The 26,976-nt window shown below is 36.9% G+C and overlaps 1 protein-coding gene across 3 annotated transcripts in view; it reads right to left on the bottom strand.

Moving 5' to 3' along the window:
- Positions 1-7,922: 7,922 nt before the first annotated feature.
- The window catches only part of VRK1 (VRK serine/threonine kinase 1), a 36,531-nt gene continuing 17,477 nt past the window's right edge, over positions 7,923-26,976 (bottom strand). For all 3 annotated transcript variants that reach the window (XM_072865650.1, XM_072865647.1, XM_072865648.1), the window contains exons 10-13: positions 26,446-26,504; positions 25,088-25,266; positions 20,922-21,015; positions 7,923-9,242 (exon numbers count right to left, since the gene is read on the bottom strand). In XM_072865650.1, coding sequence (XP_072721751.1) covers positions 9,160-9,242; positions 20,922-21,015; positions 25,088-25,266; positions 26,446-26,504 — 415 coding nt within the window. In that variant the 3' untranslated portion in view covers positions 7,923-9,159. The remainder of the gene's footprint in view (positions 9,243-20,921; positions 21,016-25,087; positions 25,267-26,445; positions 26,505-26,976) is intronic.

Here is a 26,976-nt window from a genome sequence, read left to right as displayed (position 1 = left end):
CATTCAGAAATTCACTAGTTCTTTCCAACCTTCCTGCTGGAAAGATTAGAAAAGTTTACCGTACTACATTTGATAGTGCATCATTAATTATCAGGATTAATCTACCACTAAAATCTAATGCAGAAAATTTGGCAGTGAACATCTATGTTTCATTGATTCTTCCAGAGAAACACAAAGCAAGAAATCCAGATCCTGTAATAAGACCTGGAAGAACTTATGACAGGACTGAAAAACTTCCTAATGTATCCTACGACAGTGCTGGTGACAGTAAATTGCATAGTGGACAAGTACAAAAGACAGAGGTGATGATTAGCAAGCCTACACAGAATTGTTGGGAGTTGTGACTTCCTGGAGACAGGTGTCTGTGGAGCAGATATCCTGAAATCCCTCTTTCCCATCCACCCATCAGATTTTCCCTACCATTTCTCTTTATGAATGCTTTCTTCAGACATTGGGATGTCACCAGGAACTGGGGAAGAACGGATCACATCTGCACAATAGCTGGTACAAACATAAGTAACTGGCAATGCCCATAAATTCTGCTATAAGGCATGTAGGTATGCCAGTCTGATAGTCTTTTGTGGGCTGATGGCTTAAATAACTTGCCAGCAGATCATATACTAGAAACATGTCACTGCTTGGGATACAACAGCAGGTGTGTTCTTGCCCATAACTGGAATGCACCTATTAGGGCAGAGTTATTTGGGCAGAGTTTGAAATTTACCAGTTCAGACAAAGATATCTTCTTCAGGTTGTGACAAAGACAACAAAAGAACAGAAATATCTCAGTAGACATTCATTTTTTTCTTTATGAAAAACCTATATAATGAATGTTGTTTCATAGTTAAAGCTCCACTTTATGAACAGGCAGGCATTCTAAGACAGGAAATGATGCAAGTCCCTTTGCCACCAGAGATTCAGATCCCTGTTTGGCTGGTGTTCTACTAGACTGATCAACTGTTGGGCACATAATATCCCCTGGCCCTTCTCTAAAGAAGTCTTGCAGTTCGAAATAAAACTTACAAGTTTGAGAAGTTGGACACTCTCCATTGCTTGCTGCTGACCTACATAGGCTATCCATGCATTCAAGCAGGTTTGCACAGCAAACAAGCTCCCCGTGGAATGTGACATGATATACAAAAATTTTTGTCCGTCTTCCAATCTAGATACTTGAGAACTCATGAGATAATTAGGGGCTTATAATATATGCTGTCTCTCCCTTGGGGATCATTAATACATTAAGAAACTCAAACACTCCCAAGAAACCATACCAAGAAAATACATACACACAGAAAACTATCATGCCTACGAAATAAAGGAATACTCTGGTGGTTGAACATCATACATCTGGATAAAATTGTTTTCCAGAAGAAATCACTTCTTCAGTACAATTTTTTCATTCCCAGTTTGATGGTCTTTCAGAAAAACTAATAGGATTGTGGAAGGCAACACCGTGATGTGGAAACACAGTGAACTGCAGGCTTCTCTGATGAGTCTTCAGATGTGTCTGTGGGGAAGAGGTACAGGGAAAATGGATAGAAGGGGAAAAACAATGTCTGTAGATCCTGAAAAGATCTGAGGAGATGTTATGGTGGAAGAGAGGAATAAAAGGAGAGAAATTAGGGGAGAGGGGAGAGCAAACCCTTCTCCATTATTTGTGTCCCCTTGAAGGCTCCCTGTAATATCACAGCACCTGCCAAGCTGTGAAACCCAGCTGACCCACAGTGTTCTAGTAGATCCCTCAGTACCCATGCAGGACTCACACTTCTGGTCCCAGGGCTTTGAACATTGCATGCATGGCTCTGATTAGAACAGTGTGTCAAATAGCAATTAAAGTTGTCTGCACTTAAAGGGGGCAGAAATCAGACTGAATAGGATTGAAAGAGACAGATGAAGGAAAGACCCAAGATGGATGGCTCTGTTTTGCTTTTTCCAGGCAGATATGATGAAGGGGAAGCATCAAGGCAACCACTGTTGCAGGAAAGGCCCACACCTTGAACCTTCAACCCTAGGCAAGAAGCAGAGAGCCTGTCCAGAACAGCAATCCCATTTCCTCAGCTATAAGCACAACAGTCTGTTGTGCCCTGGCCTGCTCCAATGCCTGCCAGTGCCTCAGGTCTGCTCTGGCTCTCCTCATTTTCAATGCTCTTCAGAGCAACGTAAATTTCAATAAGGCTAATAATTAGCCTAATAAGGCTAAACAATTAGTCTAATAAAGCTAAACTACTTGTTGGAATAACCCAAAAATTCCCTTGGAAAGCAGAAGGAAGAAGCATATTGATGTGAATTAAGCAAAGTAACTAATAAAAGAAAATTTGTTTTACCATAGGCACTCAACAGCTCACATTCTAGTATGCCAGGTGCTATGCAGATGGGTAAGAAGACAACCACCTCTTGAAAGAGCTTAAAACAAAGCCAACACGCAAAAACTGTAAAGAACACAGCAAAAACACAAACATATTTCAATACGTTTGTTTCTCACTGCTGCAGTTCCTCATTACCTCGGTCACAGTATCCTTAGTTAATCAAGGAATGCCAAGTTCAAGCATAAGTTCTGTGGGTTAGCTTAACAGTTATTGTGTTGCAGCGTGCAATTTCACTTATGAATTACTCATTCCCTGGTAGGGCCTCTCTTGCGATTTTGCTTCTATCACTGCTCTTAAAGAATAATTCAGCAGTGTGCTAAACAGCCAAAAATATCATTATCTTTCTTGCAGGCAAGGGGTACATTTTTAGAGGAACACAAACTTGATTTTCAGAGATACTGGATACCTGCAGCTCTACTGGCTTCAAATGATATTTTGAGCACTACCACCTCAGAAAAGTCAGGCTTTCCATATAAACAACTGGAATTCACCCCCAAAACAGAATAGTTTCCACACAGAGAAAAAAGTATTCTGGTCAGATTTTGAGAAAACCTTGTGCTGCGCTTATACCAGAAATGGATGACGAGTTTCAAAATTGTTTTTAGGAGGGCTTTGACTTGAAGAAGGGAAACAAACAATCAGTGAGATAATTTACTGTCACACACAGAACCAGCTAATGTATGAAGATAACAGAGGCAAAAAATGTTGCCAGTCTCTAAGGTGGTATATCAAGTGACACCTGGTCTGGATAAGAGACGAGTTTTAAATTCCACCTCCTTCCAGGTCTGACAACACTGATTAAAAAACCCCCAAAGCCTATGAATTACTGATGATCAGCTCTGTCAGTGACAGAAGGAACTAATTGTTAGACCATGTCCAGATATTTTCAGCACCATATTGTCTTCTAAATATGGTGCTGTTTACTGTATACTTTCCACTGTGGCTATCACCAAGCATTATGAGAAGTGAGTCAGGGATTGCACATTTGCTAGCGCAGATCCACCCTCACCATTCCAAAGGAAACAGCTCCATAATGAGAGATTAGTGAGAATGTGAGAATAAAGGCATTTTTATTTTTTATAGATATATCTGTTTTCAGAAAGGAATTCAGTTTCTTAGTAAAACTATTTTTGTTCAGGTTTAGCAGCAGATAAACAAAATCAGCTGGAGGGTTACTTACTTTCAAGTAGATCCAGTGTTCCACTCCTCTCCTGGCAGAAAGGAAAAGGAAAGTACCTTCAGGTTTTCAAGGCACAGATCGTGTATTTCTTGTGGTATGAAGTAATTTCTTTTAACATTCAGCTGTGCAATTCACCAATTCCCAGAACTGCATGTTATAGTTTGCATTCTGAACAAAGCTAAGTACCTTCCCTTCCAGGGCTCCTTTGTCTTCTAAATGCATCCTCCTTGGTTGTATTTCATGTTATTGTGTTCTCACTGCTTCTGTATAAATGAACATATTAATCCTTAATTTTCTAGGTTTCTTGCTCCGTTTGCCAAGGAAGCATTTTTATTCTCTCAGAAGCTGCAGATGCAGATTACCACTGTGCCAGCTTCTTCCTGTCTGGAGTGGTCTGGCAAAAGGAATTAGTTCAGGAAAGTTCATAAAAATGTATATTTGCTTTTCACTTCTACTGTACTTCACAGCTGTCTCATTGTGTTCTCATCACTTGTCTTTCGAGTATACGTACGAAAAACCCATCACAGCAGCTAAGGTCTGCAGGGTTGGAAAGCTGACCTTCCAAGACAAGGCGTAGAAACACGGGAGGCAATCTTTCTCCCATCAAATCACAGTTCCTCCACAACTCTTTTACCCGTTGGGATACCTCTGAGAAAATGCAAAACCTCAGTTTTGGCTTGTTGCAGCATTCACAGTAGTGAAAAAAATGCTGTCAGGATTCACTTGTCAGCAGCTTAGGCAGTTGTAGAACTTGAGGTCCATTTGAAAATACTTCACGTATTTGTACGCAGTAGACCTAAATGCAAGGGAATTTAAAACCATGCTTAAAGTCTGGCATGGAAGCCTACATAGGCAGGATATGCTCCAGTCTGAAAGAAGGCAGGTTTTGGTTGGGATAAGGTGAAACACAGACCTCTAGAAAGAACTACAAGTGTAAAACTGATGGCGACTTCATGTTTATAAACATGGTGTAGAGAAAACTAGTAGATTTATACTAGACTAGTAGAAATCTCTACATTTACTGTAGAGAAAAGCTAGTCTGTAGCATCCAGTTAGAGCTGTTGCATTTTTCTGAGTTGTCTGGCTTATTCTGCATCCAGGCAAAATTCAGTTCACAGAAACAGTATATTATGTTTTCTAGATATCCCTTCAGGAGAAAAGGAAAAAAAAAAATCCCAAAACTGTTGCTATAAAGGTATCATCCATAGAGATAAAGAAGGCCTAAAATGAAGCAAAGAATTCATGGAATCACCTTTCTAAATCTTCAGCTGCTCAATCTTGAAAATATCAGGGAAGAAAACCAAAATGCATGTGAGTTAGCATGTAGTTGCATAAAGCTATCCATAAGATCCCAACTAGGACTCTAGGAATTTCCAAAGACGTTGGTCCCACCACACCTACTTTCTCCCTGCCTGTGAGAAAGGACATAATGAAAATCAGTTCTTGGACAGATAAAACAGATTCCTTCTCCCTTTGAGTACTGCATCATTGCAGAAAATCCAGCACCCTGAAAACAGCATGGGAGGTGAAGGAATTGGCACTTACTGCCACAGAACTTTTTCAATTAGTTTGATGTTGCAGTACAGCTACAAACAACGGGATCCGACTCATGTTCAATGAGCACCAGCTCTACGTCTTGTTTAACAATGGAACTGGTGCACTATGGAAACTCTAATTTAGACGTCCCACTATATATGCTGGTAAAAGCATATACGTACTGATTATTCAGACATAATCTAGGGTTTGCTTCACACCTCCTACAATGAAGCTACTGATACTTGTCTGTCATCACCCATACAGGGCACTGCAAACCATCCTTGAAACAACTCATCAGCAACTGGTAGACTATTAAAACTATAGCAGTATTAATATCTGATGTCTTCACAACAGTAAAGATTGGGGTTTTTTTAAAGCAGAAAAGTCTGAGAAAGCCATTATTTGTCACAGGATGATCCAAAGGCTGTTAATCTCCTGTCTACACCTTAAGAAAGAAAAGAGAAAAACCTAATTTAAACAAGTGCTACTAGGGATAAAAAATTCAGACTGATGCTACGTTAAATTACTCGGGAGGCTGAGGTATCCAGCCATGGTCTTGAGTAAAAAAGAAAATTATAGGGTCTATCAATTAGAGAAGCGGTGCTCTGAGCCTATGTGCTGGCATGCTTACAGTTTTTCTAATGTCTGGCAGGATGTTTTACAAACTAAACTCAGCAAGATGACAATTCCACCAGAAGGTGCTTCAGATGGTTTTGCTAATAATTTTGATCAGCTGAAATAGAGAAAAACATCACTTCGTTTATTTGGCTTTTCCAGAACCCATCAAATCTGAGCAGAACCATTAATTGCCCCCTTCTGCATCTCCCCCCCATCTCTCCCACCTTCTTCCAGAAAAGACACACTTCAATTTTTTTTTTTTTTCCTAAAAGTATTCTGCATAATCAGCCTTTGTTCCCAAAACAAACTTTGGTCATTCTTTGTGCACTTCCTTTGCTAGAAGGAAGTGCCATTTCTTGAGAATATTCATTGGAGGCTGGTACTGCTACTGTTGCAAACATGTAAGTGCTAACCACCATATATTGGCTTTTGTTTTAATAGCCTTTTAACCAACTTTGTTAATGGACTGAATGCAATTTAGATATGGAACTTGGCTAAAATGTAGCTTCAATTGGCTATTAAAATTTAAGAGCCAACTAAGATAGCTAATTACAAAAAAGCTCCAGTGATAATGCTAAGCAGAATTAGTAATAGCAAATGACAGTCTGTCTAGTCTTATTCCCAAAGGGAAAGAAACTCTTAACTGAGAAGTCAACCAGACAACGTGCAGAAAACCTAATTGCATTACTGGTATTATGGCATCCCAAATCTGGCAGCTCACTGGGACAAAACAGTGAGTAAAGTCTGTCAAACTACTCAGGAAAGCAACTGACCCCCTTCTTAATGCTAGCTGCAACAGATTATCAGGAATTATGTTATTATTTTACATGAACTTATTGGGAAATATTCCCGTAAAAATTATCAGATCAGCACCATCTAAAAAAATATCTTATACCCATCCTGAATTTGATTCTCTCTCCAGATATTTTAGATTAGGGGAAAAAAATATAAACAATCTGTCTGCAAAATGTTCAAGCACTAAAAGAAGCATTCTGTGCTTCATTATCAATATCCGCATTACACCATCAGCTGAAGTGCCGACTAGTTCTCCTGTGAAGATTTATCATGTATGGTGGCCACTTTGAAACATAGGTAGCGGAGTCTTTAACATTCCTCACTCAAGTGTCTCCCTGCTGTGCCTGTAAATGTCAGTCCAGTTTTTTCACGGCTGTGCGCACAGATTAGAAACAGCGGGAGAGCTCGGGAGTATGACTACAATACCAGTAAGGACACTTGTCTTCATGGCACTGCTCAAGTGATTCTTGGAATGCAGGACCCTGCTGTTTTCTAATATTTACACACAACTGGAGTCATCAAGAGCAGTAAATGCAGTCTAAAGGCAGCTTGCTTCTTTTGTGTTAGGGGCTTTACTTTCAAATGGGGATGTCAACAAAAACCTACTACACCCTCCGCCTCTTTTAAAGTGGTGTATTTCCCCATCACTGTTTTGCAAAACAGCACACACACGTGTGCAAGGACTTACTGTATGCAATACATACGGTAGTACTGCAGGTATTATCACAGCCTTCCACTTGGCTCATCCTGACCGTCCCACACTTTAAACATCATTGCAGTTTACAGGGAGCCAGAGACATTCTTGCTTGTGAAGACTGTAGTTTTGCACAGTCTCTTGTGAGCAAAGACAAGCCCTGAAACAGCATTCACCTAGAATGGAAAGCACCCTTTTTCTGCACAGAACACTTGCCAGTACAAACTTTTTCCAGGATATTTTTGGGGTGGGAAGAGGTAGGGGTGGCTTATGAAATCTGCACCTCAAAACATTCTTTTCAAATATATGGAAATGTCTGTGGTTGTTGCATTTGGCTTTGGTAGTGTCAAAAGAAAACACACTCCTTGAAAACTTGGAAAGTAAAGAAAGGAAGTTTACCAGTAAATAAGTTACTAAAAATTAAAATGTCAAACAACTAAGGTACAAAAGAATGACACTGGGTATGCAAGACAAGCAAGAGAACACAATATGCTTTCCTGACCATAGTTCTTCAGAATAGTGTAAAATACTTTTTGAACAAAATTATTAAATGAAGTCATTAAAATTATAGTTTTATTTGAGGAGTTTTAAATATGAGAGAGGCTTTAGCAGTCCTATTTTTACATCTGAAACAAAGAGAATGCTATGCTTAAAGTCGTCAGCCACACTTTGCTAATACCCAGGAAAATGAATCTGTATAGCAGTGAGAACAGAAGTGAGAAAGCACTAGATCTTTTAAATATGTTATTCCAGTTTTATTTCAAAACAACGGATTCCCTTGTTTCCAAAACATAACATCATCATTCATTCAACATTTTATGCTACAACATATTTATTTCGGTGAGTAGCTACTCAGACATTACACAATCAAGCAAGCAGAGCACTGGACATCCACACAAACACACTACCCATTGGCTCATGGATTCCTTTTGGAGTACCAAACTTCATAAAGCAGTCTCCCTGATAAGAATGATGTTCATGCCCTAATTATATGTATTTTTGCAGTATCTAAATGAAAAGCAGTTGTATTTCACACCGAAATTAAACACTGCATTTTTTGACTTACAACTCTGAAGACTCAAAGACAAGCAAGGAAGTACTTTTAAGAAAGGTTACATGCTTCTCAATTATTAAAAAAAGTTAAACCACTATTTTGTTATGAGAAGCACATGAGTCAAGCTTTCACTGGAACTAGATACTTTACAAAGTTATTCATAATTATAACTTTTCTAGCCTTTTCACTAATATAAAACAGAAAACCTGAGGGGGGGGGGTTGAGAATGGGCATTGGTTTTTGGTTGGTTATTTTCTTTGCCCTGGGCCCTATGTCTGAAATTCTGGTCTCTCTCTTTCCAGAGAAACTCTGAATAATTGGAAAAATGATGGAAACACGAATACTATGAAAAAAAATAACTAAAATTCACTACCTGTCCTCCACAGAATTGTTTAAAGACATTTTATAACAAAATAGAATGGAAGGATGTGATTTTTGTCTTATGGTCTCTTTTTTTATTTCAAACACTTGACAAATATTTAAAAGATGTCTCTACCATTTCAGACTTCATCTCTGTGTACATCTAAGTGACCTCCAATAAGACTTTACTCAAAATTAGAAGAAATCAGATGCAACACCACTGTTCCTTATAGTACCCATAATGAAACTAAATAAGGCTTTATTTCTACATTATAAAGCAGAAAAAAGCACTTTCTTTTAGTTTGCCTTTAAGACATGAATTTGTGTATATAAAGAATAAAAATGCATCCTCACTTCAAAGTTGGCAAAATTTTGCATTAGTATTAAAGTATACATAAATTATGCAAATAAAACATTTCTTCTTCAAAACCAGGTACAAACAGCAGTCCATATTTTTACAGGATTCATCATTTAAAAAGGAAAGAAAAAGATTCCAGTGCTAAAAATACCCAGAGATGAGACAAAGAGGAACTTAATTTCTTGCTCCACCTATTATTTACTTCTGGACTCTCTTTCTGGTTGCTGTGCCTTTCTTGGGTTTTGGTGAGGTCATCTTCCGGGTTCTGGTAGCTACTGTGTCTGCAATTCAAACAAAAAAAAGACAAGACTTTCTATAAAATAAAAGAACAAAAATAGATCACAAGAAAATACTTGTAGTCTTTAAGAGGATAGATCTACTCAAAGCATTCATTTAGTTTTGATGGGGGGATGGGGACACATGACATGGACTCAGAAGAATTTACCACAATTTCTGGGCACTGATTTTCTCCTGAAAAACACACTGTACAATTCAACTTCTCAAACAGTAGCATTACATACAGTTGAGCCAATTTAACAGCTCATGTCCATCAAAGCATAAAGAATCAGATCCTCTTCAAAGCTAAACCCCTCCTTCCTCCCCATGTGCCAAATTTCAGTTCTGTGATCCCTCCCAGGATTACGCAATTTTTGGTGCTCTTTGGACCCTGTGCTAAACTGATCCAGCTCCACAACCTGACAAAAAACTTTTTTTTGGTCTAGTATTCTCATAATTTAGTGATTTGCAGCATCTTAGATCGTTCTGAATGGAACTTACACAAGGGGAGGTGGAAGGCACACAGGTAGAAAAGAGGAAGATTTTTGTTTGGCAGTGTTGAGCTGTTCATTCAGCTTAGCTATCAATGCAACTTTAGCTACAGATTTCAAGCTATTATTTGACTATTTTATTTAACAAAGGTAACGAACAGTGCCGTCTAAATAAGATACCTAGCAAACCTGGCAGGCAGGTTGTTCAGAGAGACCATACTTAAATACAATAATAAAAAACTCCCTGCACTTTGATTCTTTCCTGCCCACTAGCAGAGAAAAGGAAAAAAAACCCACCGCAGCTCACTTCTGTGAATCACATTCAACAGTAGTCACTTTGAGAAAAAATACTACATATAATAAAAATTGCTACCATTTTCACAAATGCAGAAACAATGAAATGTTTTTCATCTCCTAGTCATGGGTATTATTTTTAATTTTTTTTTTTAATCCTGACTTCCTCCTTTAAGTCAGTTTGCCTAACTATATAAGTTCTTGCTTGTAAAACTATACATAAACTCTACAGTTCCTGTCAACTTCTTAATCTGCATTACTGACAAAGAAAAAAAAAGGTAAAATTGAGTTTCATGGAAGTCCTTAAGAAAGAAAATGCTTGCGTAAGACAACAGCCTTTGAGCAGTGTGAGTCACTGATCATTCAAGCTCAGTGAGTAAATTTGGGGGAAAGCAAAGAAGCAGAGAACAATGCAAAACAAACCAAAATAGTCTTGAATCTACCCAAAACCGAAACCACACCAAGAAAAGCAGTGAACTATTGCAAACTGTTTTGCTTTCATGTTTGTTTAATTTTACATAACTTAATTTGCTCTTAAAACATTGATTTGAAATTAAAAATACCAAAATTAACTTCGAAGACTTTTTCCATTCTTGAAAACGAAATGGAGAATAAAAAAACATTCTTGTTCCTTTTTTGTCCAAAAGCATTTGCTGCATTCAACATAAAACTACAAATAGATTGTCAGACAATACATCTTTGATTAATAAATCACTTAAAAAAAAAAACCACAACTAAAGGACAGCTCTGGTGATAGTCTCTTATTGAGCAGAGCAGCTTTATCAGTGAAAGATCTGTTCTGGCAAAACACCCCACCTCCCCAGCTACCATATAAAAACCAAATCTATTCTGGTACCCTCAGATTAGATAAGGGTACCATTATCTAATGGTACCCTTAGATAGAAGGTACACAAGCTAGAAGCTATACAAGCAGGTATCATAAACTAAAGTAGTAGCTTAACTATGTAAAACATTCCTTCTCCCAGCTAAATTCCAGTTTATCTTCAATAATTAGTTTATACTTTTCAAAGTCACAAAATATTTCAGCTACTATAATTGCGAATTCTAGCAACAGACATGTCTTCTGACTTTTCAAATTGAGTAGTCTTAGTGGTACGTAGGTCAAGTTATGCTATCAACTGCATGAACTGTACCAGTTCCAGCCCTTCTGAGATTTTTCCCTGCAATCTTTGTATTGCAACAGAAAGCAGAGAATGACCAAAGTTTTCTCTTCAAGAAAAAACAATAACCTGATCTTTTTCCCTTTTGCTAATCTTCAGTGGTTTTGACTGAGATAACTGTGACTTTTCTTCTCATCCAGTCATAGACTGTATAATCAAATGCTACAAAGACAGGTCAAATTCATGTTCTATTATCAGAAAGACTGTCAATATGAAAATGATGACCTTAGGTAGGAAAATACTACAGGTGTTTGTTTACAGAGAAAAAAGAAATGAGTTATCAGATTTTCATGTTTGTATTTCAGGAATGTAGTATTTCATGGCAGTCACGGACAATACAAGCAATTGAAGCTTACTATTTCCTAATTCGGTAAGAGCTTCCCCATTTCTAATTGCCTATGCTAGAACACCAAAAAGGAGAAGAGAGCTTCCCTGCCTCTGATTATTCCTTTATCTTTACTGCATTAATGAGTTCTTTTCAAGGCTTTTCTAAACAAACCATGATCATGGAGAATCTTTAAGTGAATCATAAGAAAAAGGAAAAAATTCCTTGTTATGGTTCTTTATTCATAATTTCAAACTTAAGCAGCAGAAATATTCTCTTAAACTATCTGATTAAGTTAATTATGTTAAACTCAGAATGACTGCTCTCAACCCTTGTTTAGCTTCAAAGTTTGCAGCTATTTCAAAACTGAAGGTCTTCTGTACCAAAAAGCTTGTCTGCATTTTCAAAATTATTTAGCTTGATAACTTATATTGCCCCCTCCCCACAAACTTTTCTTGTGGGAGAAATGTCAATTCTGTTTCTGAAAACAGGAGAAGTCCCATGTGGGCAGCACCAAATGAGGATACAAACAAAGCTATTACAAGCAAAGGAGAGGGTTTTTATAAAGCAGATTAAACTGAATTAGGTTGAAACAGCAATTTAAATGAGGAAGAATTATATAGGCAAAAATAAACCAGATGGTGTCACTGCACAGCTTGTTTTGAGACTGGAACAAAGTTCAGCAGAGGCATAAAGAGTCCCACAGGCTCTTGAGGAATTATTAGACAAGTTGACTGTGATATCTGATCCTCTCCATGTAAACAGTATTATAAAGCAACTTTACAAAAGAAACCCAGCAGTACTGTGTATAGTTTTGTACTCTATCCTTCAGTACTCAGTATACAGCAGTACTCTATCCTTCCAGAAAGTTCTGAGAAAAACAGAAAAAAAGTCAGGAATGGTGATCATGTTTTCTAGCTCTCTAAAAAATTATTTTTCTTGTTTGTTTTTTTTTTTGTTTTGTTTTTTTTTACACTAGTTTATCTGGAGAAAGGAAAAACAATGGAAGAGAGATGTGATGGTGCAGCCTTTTATACTCATCAAATGTGCAAAAGGTTACTGCATAAAATGAGAGCAATTTTCATGTCCACAGTGGATAGGACAACTAATAAGCTTAAGGGAAATTCATATTAGGTACTAAAAATATCAAAATAAAATACTCCACCTTATCAAACCCTTTTTAGTAGTAAGGATAGTTAAGTATTACAAGTGGTGTTGATCAGGGATGTTTTAGAATTTAATCACAAAGGTTTTAAGAGAAAATATTGGTATGTATCAAGATCAACACAGACGTAGATTGATAAGCCTGTCCTTAGGCTGGTGTATAGAGCAGATGTCCTTGTCCAGGACCTCTTGATGTCCCTTCTCATCTTGTTTTCCGATTCTACACGCACCGTTTTAGAAACACACCTCTTATGAGTAAGAGAAATAAAACTGTACTTGAGTCAAAAAATGAAACTTTCTATAAAATGACAAATATTCCTTTGGTAAAAATAAGCAGACACCAGAGTCCCATGTTTCCCACTTAATTGCCTGCTTTGATGGAAATGAGGACAGTGACAGATTCCGAGCATGAAAACACAGCTACCGAGCAGATGAAATCAGGTATGATTTAGGTATTAATGGTGACTTTTAGGTTACATCATAGGCTAGAATATTTGCAAACAGAAACGCATACAGATTTTGGACTTTAGACAAACATCAGGTAAGTGAAAAATATCTAGCAGCAGGCATGCTGGAGGTTAGCAACTGCATCACTTGCATATCCTGAATTTACACCTGACAAAGACTGAGTACATGCCAGTCTCTGTGTAATGGCTGAAGAGTTCCAGCAATTCTAGTTTATGCAAGCTATTAAACTAGACTTGTAGTAATCATCATTAAACAACATCTTTTGCCCTCTAAAGAAGCAAATGCAGTCAAGTACATTGATCAGACACAGTAAGGTTTCCTTTCTTAAAAAAAAATCTAATGCGTGTGTGCACATGTGCATAATCTCACACACACACTTTGCTATATGTTTATCTCTTTAAAAAACAAAGGTCAATAAATCTGGAGAGTTGGACCATTGGGTGGAGAGTTCTCAAGTGGTTTCTGGAAGAGATGTTCTCAGACTAGTCTCCACAGAGATGGAGCTTAATAATTTCTGTATAGACACCCAGCGTGCCACAGCAGGGCAGTCTTATGACAGAACTGACATTTCTTTAATGCTGGCAACTTCATGCCACATACTGAATTGCCACAGTTAAGCTGAGAAGTGATGAAGTTGACTTCGTAGTCAACTAGACAAGATCTTGCATATGCCACTATATCAGATCTCAGTGCAATAAATTAATGCAAGAATATGTTTTGTTACTAATTTAAGTAACTAATTGTGGACTTGTAATTTCCAAAGGAGGCAAATTTAGGACTGTCTGTTCTTCAAAATTCTTCCACTGGCCACAGTATCACTTTTGTCTCGCAAAATGTGCTTCAGTCATATTTCAGCTGTCTTTAATGATATAAAATAACCAAGTCATTTTGCTGGATGGCTCTCTAGGAGACCTTTTTCCTTCAACTGCCCCTTAAAAGGGTTCTACAATCACCAAACTGAAAAGGGAAAACAAGAGAATGAAAGCCATACAATTGCTATTTACATATGGAAGGAATAAGAAAAAAAAATAGTATGGGAAGCTGAAAGACTACACTCCAGCTGCAAACATCATATGGGTGCTGAAGCCAGGCTGTGCAGCATTTAATGAGAGTTAAGCATCACACTAGTCAACTGTTCTCAAATCAGTTTGGGCAGTTTGAATATGGTGCCAAGGAAGAGCTACTTTTGTTTTGAGAAGATGAAATAGGGAAGAGTATGTAATCCTCTGACAAGCCCTTTCCCAACTCTGCCAAGGAACCCTTGCATAGCTGATAAAAACTAGTAGTGTAACACTTCTCAAATATGAATTTTTCAGTACTTTGAAGGCTGTTGAAGCAACTGCAATGGTGACAAATAGTAGTTTTGGTTTGTTGGCTTGCTCTCTTTTCTCCGCAGTTCTTTTCTCTACAAAAATTCAGAAATAAGATTCAGAAAAAAGAACAGAGAGACCAGAAGAATGGAAATATGGACTTGAATTCCAGGAAATATATGATTGTGGGATAGGCATAAGAGAGAAGAAAGAAAGTTTGTAGAGTTACAGGATGGGGTTTGGCTTTAGGTACCCTGTTCCTCCAAGCCCTCCATTTCCTGCAACAAATGAAGCCAATACATTTCTATATGATAAGATGGAAAAACATCAGGACATAAGAATGTATTATTTGATGACTTTATGCCCATGTATTTCCTAAAGTTAACACTGAATCTATGAGTGTTCTTTTAAAAATTTTAACATAAAATTGTTTCAGATAAAACAAACTGATTTACTTCTACTTGTAAAAATTGCTTTACTGAAGACATTCCAAAACACAATTGTATATACACATATAAATCAGTAGTCACATGCACCATGTGTTTAAAAATAGCCCTCCTCTCCACCACACAGTGATTTGCAGGAGGAACAAAGTTTAATTCAAATATATTACTTGCAATCTTGAAAAAGGTTATTCCCCTGTAAAAATTGAGTCATTGCAGTACAGCTTTTTTTTTCCCTGTAAAAAAATTTCACTTACAAATTTTATATCTGAGTTTGAATTGCAACACTTGTTCAGCATACTGCAGTAGATCTTCAGGTCACAGAAAAACAACAAAAAAGCAAACCACTTTTATTCTTAAATGATATAGTTCTACATGTAAAGTCATTATACAAAACATTACCCCATGGAAAATTTTCCTCAGAAGGTTTTTTTGTTTTGTTTTAATTTAATACTTTTCCTTAGCAGCAAACACAAGAAAGTTCCATGAAGTGTAACAAGGAACTTAAATATATTTACATTTTAAATGTGTTTAAGTGCTAGAAGTGGTCTGAAGAGATTGTACAGAAATAAGCTTAAAATATAAAGAAAGACTAAGTAGAAAACTGTGTTCCAAGAAGACACAGGAGTAAACAGGAACATTCCCATACTTTATACCTTGGACATTAATTTTGTCCCTTAATAATAATCATAATAATAATAAAGTGGCACATATCCAAGGTCCTTCTCAGTGAATTTGTCACTTGCAAATTGTCAAAGAAAACCATTATTCAGGAAGAACCACAAAGATATAAAACAAATATATCTAATTTGTTTTAGCCTTCCTATGCATAATATTTAAGGATCTTTATACTTAAAAATCACCTCCTACCACACCTCTCCTCATTTAAATACCTTTTGAAGATCCTCAAACAATTTTGGCGCAGGCCATAAAAAGACAGATCACTTCATATTGTGTTTGAATATACTTAACGCAAAATACAGAAGCAAGTTTGTCAATATTTCTGACAACTGAGAGCAGTAATTCTCTGCTCTAAAACCTGAATCTTCCACGCTATCACCATAGCAGCACATGCTTTTAACTTCTAAAATGAGATCACGTAACTCTCATACTAGAACATTTAACTTGCAACATTCCTGAGACACATAAGGGAAGGCTAAGAATGGTGCAGAAAAGGACAGATCTTTTGGTGACTAGTCACACAGATGGATACACTGTTTTAAGAGTAATACCCACTTACTCCTGGAGTCTGTTACAGATACAGTCAATACCAAATCCTTCACAGGAGGGAACAGATGAATAATAGGCAATTAGAACTATTGTACAGTACAGGTTTTGCTGAAAATGTTCGTATTAGGGTATAAAATTAAGAGGTAAAAATCTACCTATAATGTGGGCATTGGTGTGGAGTAGAAAGACAAGTAACAAGTGGTGCCATAAACAAGCTCAAAAAAAAAGTATGATTTGCTTTCTCCTAAAGCTTGATGACAAGGCCAATAATTCTCTAAATATAAAAATGAGCCTAACTGTAGATTTAATCCAACAGTAAGTAATAAATCTTGCTTGAATAAAGAAAAAAAAAGATTTCTAAGACAATAACCCAGATACTGATTTATGCAAAGCCATGCAATGTAAATAAACATAAAGCTAAGTACCAATTAATTGAGAAATACTATTAAACCTCCCATTTTGGAATGCCTTCTAACCAATCCATCAGTATGACTGTTTTCATATTGGAGCTGTTCACATAGTTCTTTATTTATACTGCAAGAGTAACCAAAGACCCCAGTTAAGGCCTTACCATGCTAGATGCTATCCAGCAATACAGACATGCACAATTCCTACCCCTAGCAGTACTGACTATTAAAAAGTACACTAAGAAAATACAGTACTTTCATTCTCATGTCTGCTTTAGTATTTCTCTCTATACTGTCCCAATTAATAAACCCCAAAATTGTTTAAAAAATTCACAACAGAAAATAAAAAAGGCTGGTATAAAAATATTCTATTCTAAAAAAATTCTATATTGCTATAACCCAATATTCATATCAACCCCAAGATTAAAGAAAACTGCCAGTGGTAGAGGTTTTATCTCTATTGATAGCTTTGAACCTAGGATTATTTACAAATCCTCATGAAACACTTATTTTTCCAGCATTTATGCCATTTTCACCAAAACTCCCTATACTAGCTGCCTATTCTATACAAACTGTTAAAAATAAGCATATTAGTCCTCTTAATATTATACAGTACACCCCTGCAGAAGCACTGGTGGATATGTACAGTGCATGCCAAAATTTGGTATTCTGCTTTAACAGTATCATCACTTACAAACCTTACTATCATACATGAAGGCAGCTAATAATGAAAATGGAACTGTAACAGAGTGTGAAAAAAAACTTTGTTTAAATAGAAATCATCTCTTCTCATAGCATTTTTCCTGGTAGAGAGACATTGACCGATATAATACTTCAACATCATCCATATTACCTTAAAAAGAATACCTCTTAAAATTCCAGCTTTCAGGAAAGCATATAGGTTCCGGTTATCACAGAAAAAAAAAAAAAGAAGAAACCAATAACATGCTAATTTAAATAAAAAACAGTTTAAGAATTCCACAAAATTTTGTGCATCTTATTTTGGAAGTACAACACAGCTTGTTTCTTGAAGGCTTTCTGAAATTCTGTTTCTAAAAAGAAGAGTCTAACACTCTTGCTTGACAGCTCCAGAAACACTGATGGCTGACATGATTGAAAGAGATGGCCTTTACTGAAGTCACCTGAAGTGGCCACTGTTACACTGAGAACAACCAAAGGGAGCAGACTGAAGCAGCAAGAATTTCAAGGTGCCCGTCTTTTCTCAGTGCCGTTCTTTCTTCCTCCTCCACCAAGCCTGGGGGCTGCTTCCCAGCATCAGCAGTAGCAGACTTCATTACTGGCAGAGTCCCTGTAGCCACTGAGCACCCTGGTGTACTCAAACTGCTGCACAGCTGATCAGGATCTTTTTGGGCCGACTAATCTTTTGGATTGGATTAGACAACCTGCATAGTCAGATGCGGTTAACTCTGATCAGCTGAACAGCAAGAGGCTGCTTCTTGCCACTGTTTTAAGTCCAAATACTGATGAGATGTTGTTTGAACACCTGAAGAGTAACCCCTGTCCAGCCATATTTATCCCCTTTCAGAAACCAATAAAATAGCATTTCAAGAACTTTTAAAATGTTCCTGTATGACTAAATTTCAATTTCAACAATTAAGAGGTATCAAGAAATTGTCCATTTTACTGGACAGTAAACTTTAGGATACTTTTTAGTCACAGGACTAATCACATAATGAAGAAACAAGTCCATGGTAACATAAAACTAGGCCGATTTGGAAACACAGTTTTAAGTACTTCTGTAATATCTGCTATTTTCCATTTATCAAAAGCATCAAAATCGTAAGATTATGAAACAGTTGCCCTTTCCTTCAACACAGATTTATGAATCATGTAATAAGTGGTAAAGTTTTTAATTCCAAATTTGGAGAGAACAAAATGAGTAAGTACATGTATCATTTTTCACCTGAAATCATTTTATATACTCCCCCCACTTGGTATTCATTACATTGGGTAGTATAAAAAGGTGAAATTAGAACCATTTCACCTGTAACCCTATTGAATTGGCAAGAAGACGTTTAAATTTAAGCTTAATGTCCGCCACTCATCTTAACCACTGGATGCTGAAAATATACATAGCCTCCCAAATACCTTTACTTAGTCTGAAAAAACTTAGCATTTACAAAAAGCTGATGCTACCACTTGGATTGCAATTCCTCAAGTTCTTTTTCATCTCTATCTATGAGAATTTCAATCTACAATCCCAGGGAAAAAGAAGTATAATAAATAATATAAAATGAAAGTATATTCTGTTCATGTGTATCAAATCACAACCAGAAAAGTCAGCTGTATTAAATATTTTGTTATAAGGTTTTAAATAAAATCTAAAATGCTAATACTATGAATAAATGTCAGCATCATATCAAATAATTGTATTTCCTTGAAAGAAAGTATAATTAACACTTTTGCAGCCACTGACAGACTAGAAAATTCATAATAAATTGTAGTCAACAATTCAAAAGGCATTCAAGTAAGAGAAATAATCACTGATTTTAATGATCAAAATTCTATAATGTGAACAGCTGAAAATGAGCAAAGGAGTGTCACCTTCTGGGATAGCATTAATTGTACTTTGTACTATACTGTTTGAGTAAATATACTAGGGTAAATCCATAACTTACCAATAATATTACTGTCTTTGCAATGTTACATTTTCCCATCCTGCCATACTCCATCAAATCTTTTTTGAACAAGCAGATTTGTTTTGGGGTAGACTCCAGTGCTACTGCTTTATTATTTTGAGACTACTTGACCATGGACAACATCTGGTCTTTTACATAAAAGTCTGAATCAAAAATTCTTTAGGAAAAATTTCTTTGTAATTACTTGAATTCAGTTTACATCTATATGAAGGAGTTAGAAGGTTAGATCCAGAGAACAGTATGACTGAACACTCACCATAAGCTTACCCTATACAGATCTTCTGAAGATTTCTGATCTTGGACTTACAATAATCCTACTTTATGTGTCCATTACTTTTTCTAGACAACACTGGAACTATGCCAAATTATCTGAAACATAGCTTCAGCATTTTCTATCCTTATAGCTGATCCTTTCCTCTACTTTAAATACACTCGCTTGTGGAAGCTGCTGCTCCTAGCCTCTGGCTGTAACACACTGTGATGAAGAAGTCCTGATGAAGAGTCAGAATATTCTGACAGTGAATTGGACAAGATGGAAGGGCAAAAATGAGAATGGAGGAGAGAATGAATAATGGCAAAAGAACAGGGTGCAACCACCAATTTTTATCACCCAGCATCTCTACCAGCTTTAGGCAGCATATAATTGGAGAGTATACCTTTTTTACACAGAATGTGTAAAATTAAATAATTCAATATTAAAGTTAAATATTAAACTTAATATTTAATAATTAAATATTAAATATGAAATCAAATATTTCAATTTTGTTAATCTAAAAAACTTTATGAAAGACAAAAAGCACTTGAACTGCTAAAGGTAAACAGTTGTATTGGGTACATGTGGCCATGCAGCAGGGTTTTGGTAAGCTGGGGTCAGCTACAGGGGTGGCCTCTGTGGGAAGAGGCTAGGTGCTGTCCTGTGCCTGACACAGCCCATTCCAGCAAACTCAAAAAAAAAAAACAACCCCACTGTAGGCCAAAGTTGAGCCCAATTTGTTTGTGACACCTCTGAAAAATTTGAGAGGGCAAAAAACACTGGACAGGCAGAGGGTGGTGGTGCGGGGCAGAGAGTGAAAAACAGCAGAGGGAACACCAACGTCAGAGGAGGAGGTGGTACTCCACAGCACTGGAGCCGATATTGCCCGTAGCTCATGGAGGACCCAGGATGGAGCAGATATCTCCTGCAACTCGTGGGAGAGCCCACACTGGACCAGATGGATATTTCCTGAAGGAACCGGAGCACATTTTTTTCCCTGAAGGACTGCAGCCCAAGAGAGAGAGCCCACACTAGAGCAGGGGAATATGTGAGGAGGAAGGAGCAGCAGAGCAAAAATGCTATGTACAGAACACACTTCCACTCCATGCCCCCTGCACCGCTCAGGGAGTCAGGTAGAGGAGTCTAAAGTGAGGAAGTTAAGTTGAGCTTGGGAGAAGGGGAAGGGAAGATGTTGTTTTAATGTTTGCCTTTGTCACCAACCAAATTTGTTTTAATTGGCAATACATTAATTTTCCCCGTGTGGAGTCTGCTTTGCCCGCAACAGTAAGTGGTAAGCAATCTCCCCATCTTTGTATCAGCCTATGAGTTTTCTCATCCTATTTTCTCCTTCTGTCCCACTAAGGAGAGGAGCGAGTGGCTGGGTGGGAGTCTGGCCCTTAGCAAGGGTTAACCTACCACACCAGTACATGTGACTGTGAGAACAATCTTTTGACTTACTAGAAGTAGTAGGTTTCTTTTTTTCTGGACTTCCCATATCTTCCACTTCTGCTTCAGTGTTCTCATTGGTTGCAGCTGCCGCCTTTCTTTTTTTCTGGGGGGAAAAAAAAGGGGGGTGGGAACTGAACTCAAGAGCAGAAAAGACCACACAAAGTAGAAAATATCTTATCCTCACAAGGTATTCCCCAATTTTAAGCATTAGCTCTTCGTATATTATAAAACGTCTCCAGTTGTAGAGAAAATTTATTCATATATTAGTGCAAGAATACTAGTACTGGGCAATAGACATTTTAGAAGTTCAGTTCCCCTATCTGCAGATCACATTAGGAATTGAAATTTTAATGTATGAAAACACAAGTTTTTATTATCAAAACCTGTTTTTTTATTTACACTGGATAATTGTTACAAAAGGAGCAATCTAAAAAAAAAATCTTAAAAGAACACAGAAAAACATTTTACCCAAAGTTGTTGTTAATTGCTTTTTTAAAAGCAATTACACCTCATCAAATTCAAGTTTATCTGGATCCTTGCTTCTTAAGGCTTTCTTTGCACAGCTTAAAAGTACCTAACACCCACTGACAGTACATTATTATTTTTTTCTAATAGCAACTATGGGTTCTGTTCCAAAGAGAGGTACTTGGGAAAACTGAACTCTATTCAAGGAACATTATCTTAAAACCTCTAAATGGATGGAACTGTTATTATCTGTGTATTACAATTAATCTTACTATTGCAAAGTATTCTTAAGGTGGTTATGGAAAGATTATTTTTTAAAGCCACATGATTTTTGCAAAGGATGAGTTGACCTGTATCTGTATCAGAGATGATAACTTTGATGAACACTGGAAGAGTTTATCTTTCCCTTTTTAAATCTTTTTTTTAATTGTGTGAGACTAGAGCTTTACTAATACGGCTTTAAAAGTGGCTACAACTTCACATAGCTCATGAGAGAAGGGGAGAGTGCATTACATCTTTCCTTTCCAAAGTGTTGCTTCATGATTACCATCTAAACCCTGCTGGGCTGAACAGATTGGTTCGATAATTACATACAATAACTGCAGTGGGCAGGTAACCCTCAGCTGGCACAGGGCAGCTCCCCTGTGAGAACTTCCATATGCAAACTGCACTGATGGAGTGCATTAGGTACATCTTTCCTGCCGGTGCACAGGCCTGATTACCGCCAGCCAAGACTCCAAGGTTAGCATGTCAGCAGATTTGTGATGCATTAGGCAGGAATAAACACAGACACTTTTGTTCATTCTGACCAAAATTAAGGAGGACTATTTCAGCGCTGTACTGCTTTTATATGAGAGATAATGCATTCCTCCCAATTGTACTAGAAACATTTTAAACACTCATCAGAAACACAGATATCCAATACATGCTACACAAAAGCAAAATACATTTGTCTTGTTTGCAGGCTTATTTAATAAAAAGTGGTTTCTTAATCTTGATGCAGGTGAATTACGTAGCAGTAGAAATCAGGCAGCATTCATCTGACAAAAGCAAGACCTGCACATCTGAAGCTGAACATTAGGAGGAACCACAAATCACTAAGATCCATATTTTTCCAGTTTAGTTTACTCCCAATATTTCCCAGCAACTCTTCAGCACTAAACAGAAGTAACATGTGATCTTTGCCCTAAATAATTTAGTCAAGAGCTCCAGATACTTCCTTCAACACATGGTACTGCTAGCTTCTTGTTTTACTAGAACTATTATAAAATATCACACAAACCAACATGCATTTACTATACAAAAACACCAAACAAAACAAGCAAAAAAAAAAAACCAAAACCACCAGCCTCCAGCAGAACTGTGTTTCATTTACTTATACATCTGGGGAAACTTGAGTCATGATACAGAAAATAAAATGTTAACTTTTAATATAGCAGATATCTATGAGTTTTAGCCAGACACCAATACTGGAAAATGACTGAGATTCCAGAACAACCAGGCTTATATGCAACATATAATGCACATCATGGTTCAATTAGCTATATGAGCTGAAAGCACAGGAGAATTCTACATTCTAAGAATTTATTTACACAGAAACTAGAAATATTGTCTCCTAGCTATGAATTAGCATAACTTCAGAACACCAAATAACACTGTCTTAAGAAAGTGTTATGGTAGATTGCCCCAAAGGAGGACTGACACAATCCATTCTTCTACCCTAGCCTACACTACAGCTGTTACAAAGCCTAGAAAATCCAACAGAGAAGAAAGAGTCATCTGTCCTGGTGTCTGGTCAAAAGCAAGCAGGCTATGTCAACCTGATTTCAAGCAAACAATCTTATTCTGTCTGGACACTCTAGCAGTAGCTGGCATGAAGTAGCTAGCATGGAAGCAGACAGCCAGAAACGCTTATTCAAACAGGCCAGTAACATTCATTGTTTTATATAAGTGCTTGAACGTATTTGTGACAACTGAGCAAGCTGACCATGCATATGGTTCCACAAAGTCAAAAAACAAACAAAAAAACCCCCAAACAAACAAAAAAAACCCCCAAACAAACCAACCACCAAAGCCCAATGTAAATGCTAACTCCTAATTGATGCTAGTAGTAGTAGGTAAGAACCTATGGAACAGTATTATCCCACCCTTTGGGAACGGTCTTGACTGATATTGGATAAAGAAATAAGGTTTTTGAAGTTTTTTTCCATTGGAAATGAGCACCAGCCATCTCTGCTGGACAAGGACATTAAAGGTCACAGATGTTGGCTCTGCAGCAGGCCAACTTACTCAGCAAAGAAACCAGCCAACCATTAGAAACATTCCGCCCCCCCCCTCCCCCAAAACACAGGTCTCAAGCCATGTCGATCCACAGGGGGAACAGAAGAATGCATGTTAATGAACTGTCCTCTTGGACAGATCTTTACACTCAGTTCGGCAGAAAATATTAGTATGAAGACCATGGCTGTGCGATTGTAGCCACAGTGCTATTTACAGGGCAAAAAGAAGTACGAAAAGCGGGACATATATCCTCAGAAGACTTTAAAATCCTATAGCTTTTTTTCTTTTGTGCTTTTTGCCCATCTTTAACACACTGCTGATCACGTCAGTAAGCAGGCTGAATTCTTGTCCTATTATCCCGTATTATAATTCTCAGTTCCCTGGTTCATGCTAATGGAACCAATAAACTGTCCACCTGTTATTAACAAATGGAAATAAGTAATAAATGCAGTTTGAAGTACGGGACAATAATAATGGGCCTGTTGCGACAGGACAAGGTATAATGGTTTTGAAGTAAAAGAAGGTAGATTCAGACTAGATATAAGGAAGAAATTTTTTACAATGAGGGTGGTGAAGCACTGGAACAGGTTGCACAGAGAGGTGGTAGATGCCCCATCCCTGGAAACATTCAAGGTCAGGTTGGACGGGGCTCTGAGCAACCTGACCTCGTTGAAGATGTCCCTGCTCATTACAGGGAGGGTTGGACTATATGACCTTTAAAGGTGCCTTCTAACCTGAACCATTCTGTGATTCTACGATTTATTGTTCCATTATTTGTCGATTTTTTAATTGTTATTATAAACCATTTTAACATATGATTTCCCTAAGGCTTAAAAAAATTTACACTGTATTCAAATGGGAGTCCGAATCTAGAGTTTAAGGCTTCTTAAATACAAGGAATAAAATACCCCTAGCCTACCACTATAGTTAAGAGTCATAAATAACATATCACAGTGAATTCAATATGTGAATTCCAGAATCAAATACTTGGCATAAAGATGTATACTTAAAATTAAACTTTGAACTACTCACAGAAAGGAAACTAATATGAAACAAAATCTAGTCTTATTTTACCTTACGTCTGTATTTTGACCCATCTGGAGTTTTACCAATTTAAGGAAAATAAGTAAATTAACTGAATGTTCATCTGTTCAAATGTCATTACAACTATACATACACATTCTGTTATCCAAGATATTATCTATTATGAAAGTACACCTATAAACATCATTCTGTATTACGTTTTAATAACAATTTGTGAGCTTAAATTAGAGAAATAATGTGTAAAAGTAGGACGTAATCAAACAAACATTTCACTATTTGCTTATTTCCTACTGGATGCAGTTATGACACCTACTTCCAATACCACTTTAACCCTTATTTAGGTCAAAAAAATGCATTAAAAGCTGACAAATTTTTAGAGTAAAAACCTTTTGCATGGGATTTGTTTGCAAGTCTCCATTCTCTGACAAGCCAAAGTCAAGTACTCCATCATCTTTTTGCCCAATGGCCTTAAGACCTTGCAGAAGTATTTCTCGGAAATGCTGATAAACAGGTTTCTCTTCGTAGCTCAGTAGCTTCACCTTTTCCATATATTTGGCTATTTCATCTAAAGAAATGGTACCTCCAATTAATTTCTTTTTGAAAACATTTTAATCATTCACTTTTACCACAAAAGAGTCAGAAATTATGCATGCACTACTTATGCTATTTTTTGAAATGGTTATTTATAAACTCATAATTATGACTTTACTACAACACGTTTTAGAAAAAATTATACCAAGGTTCATTACCCAGTGATGACAGCATCACTGTTTTTTACACGTTCTTTGCAATGAAGAAAACAGTCAGTCGTAAAAAATGTAATAGGCCAATCTTTACCAATGAATGCTTGTTTACATGATATTTCTTATGTCTATATTTTAAAATGTTGAACAGGAAACTCAGTGTTATCTCAGAACTTCCTTAGTTCAAGACTGAAACATATATTAAAAAATACATGAAACATTTGACTACTGAAAAACCAGACAAGTCACACTTGACAGAGAAAACTCTTCTGATCACCAGGAGTAGCTGGAAATAACTAAGTATTTAAGTTTAAGATCCCAAGACAATGTATTTCTAAATAGAGTCAGGTTTAAAAAAAAAAAAATCTACTTAGCAAATTGCCAATGCCAAATAGAAACAATCTAGACTTCAAGTTTGCAATACTTTATATTTTGAATCTCTAAAATTCAGTTGTGAAAAATCAATTTATACATTTCATGTTTGCAAATACTTAATACTGTCTTTAGTCAGAAGCAGCAGTGTCTGCAGTTCATGTAACTGCAGCCAGAAGGAAGCGTCTAAACTTCTACTAATCAATAATCTAATTCATGCCACTTTGTTGTTGCTGATAGAAGTAAGAAGAAAAATAGGTACAAACTTAAGTAAACAAGGAGGACTTAAAGAAGCAACAGATTAGAGTACAAGGCCTGAGACACACCTCTCAGGAAAAAAGCTGCTGATAGTCTGACAACTCCTCACCTTTTGCAGCAACTGAATTGATCTGGTTTTATTTGAATACAGAATAGCACAGCCTTCCCTTGTACATACTCAACGTACTCCATGTAAATAGGAATTTCAGAGCCTCTACCCATTGTCTAAAGTCGTCTACAATTTGGTGATGGCACCCAGACTGATGGATTTATTTTTTTTTTAAGGAAAAAGGACATTAAAACAAACTATTAGAGAATGCTTACCATATGGTACAAACCGAAGTATTTTAATTTAAAATAGCTCCTCTTACCTGGTTTATTTTTCCCAGGAAAGCATTTGTCCATCAAAACTGAAATATCATCTCTACATCTGAAAAACAAAGTTATTCAAAACTATTGTTTCTTTCAAAGTTTGAATCTTGCCCTGTTCTGATAGACTTCCTAAGTACCTAGCTTGGGCCACTGTCAGAGACAGGAAACTACTAGACAAACCTTTGGTATGACTTAGTACAGCCATTTTTAGGAGCGCAGTACATTTGAGAACCTGACAAATGCCAGACAGGCTACCTGAAACATGGTAAGCTTTTGTACAACAGTTTTTGATTCCTATAAAAGCAAGCAAGTAGAAGACTGAAGGAAGAGAACTAGTCCATTTTAAACCCTCACATACCAATGCTCTCGCCTCTTCCTGCTAGAGGTCTCTTTCTCTAGCTGATATTATTTAGAGCAGATCCCTTGCCAAAATAATAACTGGGGGGAAGCCATGGGGGAGCTTCGCTAACATTGATGGAAGCCAAAGTGTTAAAAATAGAGATGAGAAAGCCAGATAAATACTTGTTAAT

The sequence above is a fragment of the Ciconia boyciana genome, chromosome 6 (assembly GCF_034638445.1).
Source record: "Ciconia boyciana chromosome 6, ASM3463844v1, whole genome shotgun sequence".
NCBI lineage: Eukaryota > Metazoa > Chordata > Aves > Ciconiiformes > Ciconiidae > Ciconia > Ciconia boyciana.
This window is presented reverse-complemented; position numbering and strand designations above follow the sequence as displayed.